This window comes from Periplaneta americana, chromosome 1, assembly GCF_040183065.1.
Source record: "Periplaneta americana isolate PAMFEO1 chromosome 1, P.americana_PAMFEO1_priV1, whole genome shotgun sequence".
NCBI classification, from domain to species: domain Eukaryota; kingdom Metazoa; phylum Arthropoda; class Insecta; order Blattodea; family Blattidae; genus Periplaneta; species Periplaneta americana.
In genome coordinates, this window is record NC_091117.1 from 723,906 (window position 1) to 734,882 (window position 10,977).

At 36.4% G+C, this 10,977-nt stretch overlaps 1 protein-coding gene across 1 annotated transcript; it reads right to left on the reverse strand.

Moving 5' to 3' along the window:
- Positions 1–2,069: 2,069 nt before the first annotated feature.
- On the reverse strand, positions 2,070–6,606 carry mRpL17 (mitochondrial ribosomal protein L17). The gene is made up of 3 exons (XM_069821793.1): positions 6,288–6,606; positions 5,887–6,097; positions 2,070–3,024 (listed from the first exon to the last, which is right to left on the reverse strand). Exons 1-3 carry the CDS (start codon positions 6,483–6,485, stop codon positions 2,882–2,884), a joined length of 552 nt encoding a protein of 183 aa, XP_069677894.1. The 5' UTR covers positions 6,486–6,606; the 3' UTR covers positions 2,070–2,881.
- Positions 6,607–10,977: the final 4,371 nt, after the last annotated feature.

Genomic DNA, 10,977 nt, shown 5'->3' on the forward strand with positions numbered 1-10,977 from the left:
CAGATGTCGGTTACTAATGAGTATTTCCATTCCCAAGGACAATGCAAGACATGTGCAACATTCAGGAGGCCTGGAACTGACGCTGGGCACACTTCAGGGCATGCTGTTCCTGTAGGGACTTTAAAAAATAGTACTAGTGGGTCGAAAGTTTTAAGGGTACACTCTGATGGTTCAGTTTTCTAAACTATTCAGACTAGACGCTGCATACAAATACTCTCTGTACAGTTTCATCTAATTTAATTGAGACTCTCAGAAACAAGACTTGCTTCAAGAATTTCTATTCCATTCACTCAAAAGGAAAAAAAAAATATTTAATGCAGTCGAATATAAAAATTGTTCCAAAAATTTAAAGTATTAAATATATATAATATGATATCTAAAAGAAGTCTTGATAGCTAATATTATACATCACGCATCTGCTACATTTTAGTAAAGGTAAATGTAAACCAAGAAAAACGAGTTTAAATGTTTGGAACCTGCAGTTTCTTCTAACTGTAACAGCTGGGCAGATCTATGGACATGACATAAAAACGGAGAATTCCACCTTGGTGTCCACGCCTGTGGAGTAACGGTCAGCGCGTCTGGCTGCGAAACCAGGTGGCCCGGGTTCGAATCCCAGTCGGGGCAAGTTACCTGGTTGAGGTTTTTTCCAGGGTTTTCCCTCAACCCAATACGAGTTGGACTTTCGGTAACTTTCGGTGTTGGACCCCGGACTCATTTCACCGGCATTATCACCTTCATATCATTCAGACGCTAAATAACCTAGATGTTGATACAGCGTCGTAAAATAACCCAATTAATAATAATAATAATCCATCTTGGTGTACCCTTAAAAGAGGATGGGAGACACAAAATTTGATTTTTTATCATGCCATAAGAAAGCTGCTCTGATATTTCAACATATATATTCCAGCGGTTCTGCCATTGTTGGAAACAGTCATAAAATTCTTGCTCCTCGGAATTATTTTCAGACTCACTACATTGTCTTCTATGTCTTCAACAGAGTTCAAACGTTTTCCTTCCATGACACTTTATACTTGGCAAACACGTAAAGTCATTAGGTGCCAAGTCTGGGGAATAAGGTGCCTGCAATTGATTGGATGATCAGCAGGCCAGTATGACTGCCATGGTGAAGGTTCCGTCTGCTTGTCTTCTTATCAAGCCTTTTGCGATGGATTGCAGTCCTCAGACATGCAGCACGAACAGTACAACACAAGCAGCAATGGCATCCCTAAGAGTGCAATCAAACAGGACTACCAGCAGCCACAACACAGGGTAATTTCTTATTGGAGAACCAAACAACTGGTCTTGGAAAGGACAATTCTAAGATAGGTTACTGGGCTTCTGACTGCACATAAGTCCCTTCACATGTTGGGTCTCAGTGTAGGAAATGTGGGATGGAGGCTGAATCATCACTCCACATTTTGCTGCACTGCTCAGGTCTAAGCCAAATCAGGCATAGTTATCTTGGGAAACAACGCTGTCTGCTGAGGAATTTCAGGAAATTGAACCCAGTAGTATCGCGAGGCTGGTGTTAACTGCTGTCTTCGGGGTTGATTTCCAGAGCATTGGGTGCACAATGGGCCTTTTCTGCCTACATGCTATAGTTTAATATAATACCCTTAATTCAGAAGAAGAATACCGACGAGTACTTGATGAACAACAATTGCCACATTAGCACTGTTCACTAAATTCTTTACTTTCTTGCCACAGCAAAATGAATGTTAGAGAAATACTCCAACATGAACATATGAGGAAGAAAGTATCACTCCCCAATGTCACAGACAAAATGTGACAAAGGAAAATTCTACAAAGAAGAACAGAATTCAGGTTGGAAAAGTCTTTCACAGCTGAACTTTATGAGTCAATGATTCAACAAACGTACGTAATTTCTTCATGGATTTTTTTCTGCTGGTTTTGAAACATAGTTGACCCAAAATGGGGAAGAAAGATAATTTAATTATCATACAACTATTGCGGTCAGAGACAGACGTGGTATAAACGAGATCTCATTTCTTACTGCACAGTTAAAAATTGATGAACATAAGGAATGTTAATCAAAAGCTTCATTCAGAAAAGTTAACAAAAATTTATTCGTCAACAAGATAAAAGTTGATATTAACACATCATTTTGTTAAAAAAAAAAACTTCCAGTGTGAACGCACAATTAAGCTGCCAGATCTACAGGGTGTGGCAGAGGAAAGGCACTATAAATAGTTTGTTGTTGACTCAACAATTTATTTTTCGCAAATGACAAACATGAAATCATGAAGTACATAGTCTGCCATTTATTTCTTGAAAAGGACGCCCTTTAAGTGACTATCACTGAGATGGAAATGTGCTTCGTCAGACATCCACCAGGTGTCAATAAAGTCTTCATCTTTATCCTTGCGATTTAAAATCTTCTCACAAACCGCTCCACCATTGAGAATATCGCGATGCTTTAATTGATGTGACACCTGAATTTGTAATGATGAAAATGTAAGCCTCATGGGATCATGGCGCCATAAATTAAAATGACGAAATTCACGCCCAGTAGCCTTAAACTGTTATACTTATAAAGAATTTAAATTACAAAACTATGTTTTGCACTGTTCCATCTTTCCATGATGACTAAATGGCACTGCATTGGCAACAGGATGTGCGCACAGTTTATTGGGCTTCAAATGTGCTTTGAGAGATACACGCTCCTTAAAATCAGCCGTTCCTCTGCCACACCCTGTATTTCCTAATGATCCAGCAAGTTCTCATAATATTTCACGAGTTTTTCTGCTAATTTTTAATAAACATAACTATTGCTAAGAAGACTTTGTTACCGAATATAACCAGGATTATTCAACATGGATGCCTGGTACCTTCTATCAGCTTGGCGAGCTACGCGTCACTGCGAAGTGCTGTTCAACTTGCCGGCTATCTCGGCGTACTTCTGTGCCCTGAACTCCCTGCGCGCCTCCTCCAGCAGCACATTGTGGATCAGATGTCTGTTGCTGCTTGTGTCAGGCAGCAGGGGAGGGTACGGGTTGCCTGCAACACGGAAACAAGTCTACAGAAACTGAATGTAATCAAGTACTACGATACGACCATGCTAATTACCACAGTCTGTTTAGGTCACGGAGGGAAATGTGGAGTGGCTTGCTTCTTATTTAATTCAACACGAGCAGGTGCCTTAACGAACAAACTGTTGTTCCTAAAGACATTCATGTCCAGTGCACAGCAGTTTGCATATTCAAGTTGAGAATCATTCTTATTACTTCCTGAATCAGAACTCACACTGAATAACTGAAACTAATTAAATGATCACTTTAAGTAACTGACTTACTGTTAAAATTTCTTAGACGGAAATTCAGGTTATATAGAGTGACCAGATTCACATCGATAAAAAAGAGAACACAAAGCTTAAAAAAAGGAGGACATTGTTCGAAAAAAAGGAGACAAAATATGTACTTAGATTTAGGCTTAGGTCTTATATTATAGTACTTTGAATTACGTCAATATGTTTTATTACAAAATATTTATAAGGATTTCTCTCATAAGCCTCTAAGGAGGTGCCATTTACGCCTATTTGCAGACAGAGCAGCTGATATGGAATAAACAGGTTGTTGTTGATGTGCAGCAGTTGTGAAGCATGTTTCGCAGACAGAGCGACGGCAACTGTTAGTATGCTGTCTACACCACTGTACTCACATGTGTAGTGTGGCCTGTATAACTCACAAAATGTGTACTTCAACACAAAGCACGTAAGCAGACATGTGTAGTGCTTATAAATACATTAAGTGTGTTCCTTAATGATTTTGTTGCTGTATCGGAGTCACACCATGTGAACTTGCCAACGTTTTGCTACGGATTCGTATTTTTATTTGGTTCTACTTCATCATGTGTTGGGATCCAGGTCCATGTACTGCTCTAATCAACAAGGAACTATTTCAAATACTTGCTTTCTCTTCAATAAACAAAGACAAGAAAAATGAAGTAGTGCTATACATCGTGCTAATTTTGAACTCAATAATTATGCTGTCTATATTAAGCACGTAATTCTGGCAGACACTACATGGAAACCAGACGGTTTTATCTTAACTGTCCTTAGGATAAGAACAAAATTAACGATGTTATCTTTCCAACAATACTTGCCTGGTAATCCTCATAGACGTTACAACCAACTCATGTGAAGAGAAAATCAGCAGAAGAAAGGAACAGCGGCAGACATTGCATTTCAAGACACGGTGCGAGAAACACAAAATAAATTATGAAAATTTATTGGGTAAGTTGCATTTTTAAGCAAAACTGATTTTGATAATGTTTTGCTTTACGAACTTAAAAATGAAAGACATTTCATTTGTTACGTTTTGAAATATCTAAGTGTACAAATAGTTGCAAGTATAGCTGGATTTTAGGAGACAGTCTGCTATGTTCACGTTTAACACCAGGGAAGCTTGCCACACCATCTCAATGCTTTCACTTCACTAGATGCTCATAAATTGCGCTCAACTATGGATGAGACCGCCTCCGTGGCCTGGTGGTCAGCATGCTGGCTTTCAGATCTGGAGGTTCGTGGTTCGGCTCTTGGAGAATTTTCCTTAAAGAAGAAAAGTTCCCTGGGAGTCTAGAGTCTGGAAATTTGTATGAACGTGAGTGTGCCTGGTTATTAAATAACCAAACTTCAAAATATAAAATATATCAGGACTGTCACTAGGCAGAAACCTAAACACATTTCGTCACATTGTTGACATGTAACGCCATCAATTAGCACTAAGAGATGCTAGAGAGTTAAAAATGAATATAAAAAGCATGACTTTCTGATTCTGAATATATAGGCTACTGATCAGAAACTTAAGAAAGCCTACAAATGACGGAAATATTATACTTGTGCACGGGATAGGGCTGAAACAAGCGTTGAAGATACGTATTATTTCAGACTTCGATATTATCTCAATTTGAAAGTGTTTAAAAAAACCTTTTGGAAATGGAAATTGAAGAAATGTGTGTTAATTTTTACACAAGTGCATGAGGAGTATGGACCTTGTGACTGTTGTTAGAGAGGTGTGTCATGTTTTGCAAATAATATACTAATAAGAGCACTCTACGCTCCAACAAGGCACAACGGTTCTCCTGCTGCCCACCATGCAACCCGCCTTCTTACAATAACTTACATTTCAAGTGCATAGTTTGTATTTATGAATTATTTTTATGGGTTATTTCATTTCATTTCCTTTTATATTCTGTAAAATTATCGCATCAGTGCTGAAATTAAGAGGGCAACTGTGGCCACGTGGGGACAGAGGTATTGGTAGCGAGCGGTGTAAAGTGATGGGTCTGTAGTGCTGCATCATGTTCTCCACTATACCCACCACCCCTACGAGCAGTCAGTTTTGTACTTTTACTACCACTGATTTCTTAAACACACGGTTTTCACGACTACGTACGAGTGTATTTTTCATGTACTTGGTTTCTTACAATATGTCGGGGGCCAGATAATCATCACAAAATGTTATTCTTTGAAATTAATATCATGGGTAACGAGGAAGTGTTTGCCCCTATCGAGATGAAAACCTGGGGGCACTCCTGTCCTCAACGCGCAAATGTTTAAAATCCATCAGCCTGGCAATACCGTACTTTCGAAGTAAAACAGAAAATTAAGCTGTTATCCAATTATTAACAATGGTATGTAGAACTATGAATGACACAGGTATATGCCTTCTGAATTAACTCAATTCAGTGCTCGGAAGTTTCCTAGTACTCAAACTTCCTAGGCACAGATTTTCAATTACACAAATTGTTGACATTCAAGAGTTTAGGTTCACCTACTTCGAAAATAACCTAGAAATTTCAGCGCTGATGATGCAAATGAAAATGCAGAGATAAGATCTATGCATAAGATCTCAACGTTACCTCTTAGCTCAAGCACTGCTCTCTTGTTGTAGTGGCCGGGATAATGTTGTGGTGCCCGATACATGCGTGTGTATGAAACAGGAATATTCTCAAATCTCGGTACTAGAACCTTGAACAATTTATGCACCAACTGTTTTTCCAGCAACCAGTAGTCTGCCATCTCCATTGTTGCTCTGTGGCAATCCCCATATCTGACTGCATCTGATATCAACTGTGAAAACAACCATTGAGATTATAAGTGACTTGTATCTTACAACTGCGCATACATCATTAGGTTATGGCTAAATATGTATCTAATAAAAGGACATTTAGCCTACTGTGATTCCTATACTTAATATCTACCACATCGTTAGTACCTCTGTTCTTATAAAGGCCTGTATTACAAAAACACTCGCACTTACACGTTCCACATAACCTCTAGTTTCGTCGGCCCTGTTATAATTCAGTTCAATGCGTTCGTGTTTGATAAGAGCTGTCAATGTTTTCCTAATCTTCTTCAGCCGGCCTTCTGGTCCTTCCGCATTTCTCAGTTTTCTCCTGATAGGATTATATTTAATCCTCAATTGTGACATCAATTTCGTTACATCTGCTTGATTCATTTCTGATGCTCATTTAACTGTTGCACTAATTCGTATTTTATAATTCAGCTTACAATATATAATTTCTACTTAACTCTAAAAAAAACACTTCTCTTTCAAAGCCCGAATTCATAAGCATGGCGCATGCCGTCAGTGTTGCCAACAGTTGTTCATATAATCCCACTAGATAGCTTTCGAAAACCCGCGATTTTCTAACAAAAATCTCTAGATTTAATACACATTCATTATTCAATTTTATAATAATAAAATAAGTGGTATAGTGCACAAGTTTAACTTTCGCAGATGCTGGTCAATGAAGCTTTCGTTTCGGCACAATATAAGACATTCAATTTTATACGCATGCAATTAGTATTGATAAGAAACATGTAATTTAAAAATCACTCACTCAAATTAGCAGCTCCTCTGGATCATCTCCATCTGAACCTTCTAACGCAGGAATATAATACTGTGACTGTGAGGTCCCCGCGGTAGTAAGTTATTCCTAGCCTGTGCACTTTCATTTTTGTACGTAGTCAAGGTATCTTTTTCTCCAAAACTGGTGGTACCTGATAATTCTTGCAACACTTGTTCACATGATCCAGACCTGCCTCTATTATCAGAATTGCATCCATTAATTCTGTCCCCATCCGTTTTCGTAGACTTCACGACATCCATCATACTAAAAAAAAAAATATTCTCTTCACTTGAGTATAAGACCAAGAAAACAATAAGATCAAGCAATTCTTGAAAAGCATTTATATTAGATGCATCCCTGTAAATGGCTACTTCGCTCCAGAATTCAATTGTGTTTGTCTTTATGTTACACTTCACGTAGCCACTCTTTACGAAACCGTTGCTGATATTGAGGCCCCACATCTCAATTATTTACGGATAAATAGCACAGAGAAAGGTTTAACGATATTGTACCGGTATATTTGTAAAACGAGTAATAGTTAACACTGTCATGGTACACGACTTACACAAATAATATTCTTTAAGCAATTGAATTTAGTCTGTATGTAATTTCTAATATATTATATTATTAAAGTCTTTGTTGATCATGCGAAGTACTTGTGCACGGCGACAGCAGATGTTCGATGTTTAACGCTTAATTAGAATGCCACCGCACTTAAATTTTTTTACTGTCCGATTGTTTTAGAATCGACCGGTATTAAACTTGCAAAAACAACAATATGAATATTTTCTTTTCAGAACTTCAATGATTAAAAACCGCTAGTATTTCTGCTAAGCGGGATAATATAATTTTACCCGCGAGACGGTTATCCAAAAAAAGCTAGATTTAGCGGGAAAACCGCTGAATTGGCAACGCTGCATGCCGTATAGCCGCCAGTGTAGCCAACACATAAATTGTATCCGTCAAAATTAAGTAAAAAAAAATTAGACCCACTCACTATATCTATAAAAATAAAAGCAAATTTTAACACAATTTATTTACCAATCTTGATTAAAATATTAATTCGTCAACCTCTAACTTCATTACTACGAGAAAATCTGAAATAAGGGATTCTTTAACACCGTACGACAACTTCAGTGAGAAAGTATAAACAAGAATGCATTGTTGAAAATCAAATTGGATGTGTTTATTATATTATTGATATGAAATGTTATGTTTTATTTAACGACATTCGCAACTGCCGAGGTTATATCAGCGTCGCCGGTGTGCTGGAATTTTTTCCCGCAGGAATTCTTTTACATGCCAGTAAATCTACTGACATGAGCCTGTCGCATTTAAGCACACTTACATGCCATCAACCTGGCCCGGGATCGTACCCGCAACCTCGGGCATAGAAGGCCAGCACTATACCAACTGTGCCAACCAGAGCGACTTATCGCTATGAATAGTAATCAGAACTCTCAGTTACATTTCCAACATAATATTATATCAACAGCAATGCTATTTATTTTCAAATTACTTTATACTTCCTATTGAAGTAAGAAATGCTCATAATCATAATAATTATATCACCAACAAAATCAAAATAATAAATTACAGTTTGCCTTTCACAAATCAATTTTGTTTCAACAATGAATAAGTTTGAATATATTTCTTTGATCGAGTCTGATGTGCTTCGTCAGATCGAATTTAATGACATCATCAATGCTTTCTCTGTGAAGAAAGTGCGAAGGAAATCTTTATAATTCACAAGTAACATGCATAATATATTTCGATTCCAGTAATTTATTGATTTCTGAATTGTAACATTTCATTTAAAACTAATTTAAACTAAACAAGATCTGTATAACAGCTGCTCATAAACTGTTTGTAAGAGTTGGGGGTAGCAAATTTTAGCATTGCCTAGGGATGGCACTATACCTAAATCCGGCCCTACAGGAAAGTACTAATATGTAATTGTGAAGACATAGGCTCTATAGGTCATTATTATTATTATTATTATTATTATTATTATTATTATTATTATTATTATTATTATTATTATTATTATTATTAGGGCTAGGATTTTGATGAAATTGCATCTTTTTTCTAGTAAGCCAGAAACATTGCTGCTTTAGTATTTATATGTTATGTGATAAACTGAGTGTTTTAAGACATATTTGTTAGGGCATTTTTTAGCCTCTTGTAACTAATTAGAGCGTTTTTTTTATTGGGTTATTTTACGACGCTGTGTCAACATCTAGGTTATTTAGCATCTCAATGAAATGAAGGTGATAATGCCGGTGAAATGAGTGCGGGATCCAGCGCTGAAAGTTACCCAGCATCTTTTGTTTTACTCGGTAATTTTTGGGGTATTTTCATTTAATTTTGGCCATAAATTCCCATTATTAATGTAAAATATTATTTATTTCCTTTTATATTTTCTCTACATATTTTGTCCATTAATACCCATTATTTTATGTTCTATTTTAATCAGTTTTTCTACACAAATATTTCATTTTAACGTAGTACACTCCACGTAATGGATCAGTCCAACCACCCCTTCAATATAGACTCCCCTATACCTGCTAGGTCCAAATAAGCGTGGCCTTGTGGTGGACTACATGGAACTACATCAGGTAAAATAATTAATTAAAGTGTACTACTTTAGAAAAATTATGTAAAATTAAATAAACTTGAATGTTGGTATAGAATTTAATTTACTATCTTCTTCGTACCTCGTGTCAGCAGATGTCCTGCAGTAACAATGTTATAAATTCATAAATATGCTTACCATATAGTATAATCAGAAACTAGATTAAGATCTAGAAATAAGATTGACGAAGCCATGTTATAAAAATGTATATGGTGAATAAACTAGGTACGGTGGTACTACTACTACTACTACTACTACTACTACTACTACTACTACTACTACTACTACTACTACTACTACTGCTGTTACTGCTATTACTACTGCTGCTGCTGTTACTACTACTACTACTACTACTACTACTACTACTACTACTACTACTACTACTGCTGCTGCTGCTGTTACTGCTACTGATCTGAATGAAAGGGGGAGAGCAAGGGTGAATTGTTCAATGGTTGAGCTGTTTGGACTCTTTCCATTGGTCAGGTGAAAACCTACTGTGGGAATCGCTACAAACAGCTAGCCTGTCTGACTGAATTGTCCACCACCGCCACTGCCACCACAATAAAGACATATTTTTAAACAGAAATACAAGTAAGGCGTAGTGATATTATTTTATTTAAGAATATTTATTTTATAAAGAGAAATCTGAATGCAAGTTGCTTTACTTATTCTTTTGTCTGTAATAACATACTGCAAATGTAAATTTAGGCTACTTATAGTACTGGCGCAGTGAGGGGTGGTTTGGGGGTAACTCCCCCACCGACAGGCCCCCAAAAATACTGTTGAAGCTCTGCAACATTATAATGGTGACCTCCAGTGCTGCAAGTCTGTTGACCTACCTACCTAATACACAACCTGTTCACAGTAATGGTAACTCTCTGTATATGTAACTATCCATACTCATCACCAGGGAAAGGATTTATATGTAAATACATATTTACTTATAAAGCTAATATAATTTATATTTTGCATTATCTTTATGTTTCACAATGTGTAGGGTTGAAAAATCCTACTTTTATTTTCCATATTTTTCCATATTTTAGAGTTTAGTACATATTTTCGTTAATTTCCATATATTTTCCACATTTCATATAAAACAGTCCATATTATATTAGGTTTAACAATAAAACAAAACAAAATTCCATTAACTTTTAAAAATACATTTCAACAATAGAGATTTAAACACATGTTCAGTAATCCCTTTAACATCAGAGTTATTTGAAAATTAACAGTCCTATCAACAATGGGAAAGTAAGTTACAAAACTGTATTAATTTAATTTAAAATTTTTAACAGACTTCAGTTGTGCAGCTCAACAGTTAAATGCCAGTCAGAATACACAGGTTCAGTTTTGTAAATCATACTATAAAGACGGTAAATATGCCAAAAGTACGTCATTCAGTCAATTTAAAATCAAAACTAACAAGTTACATTTCAGAATTTAAAGAAGATGGTTTATCAACT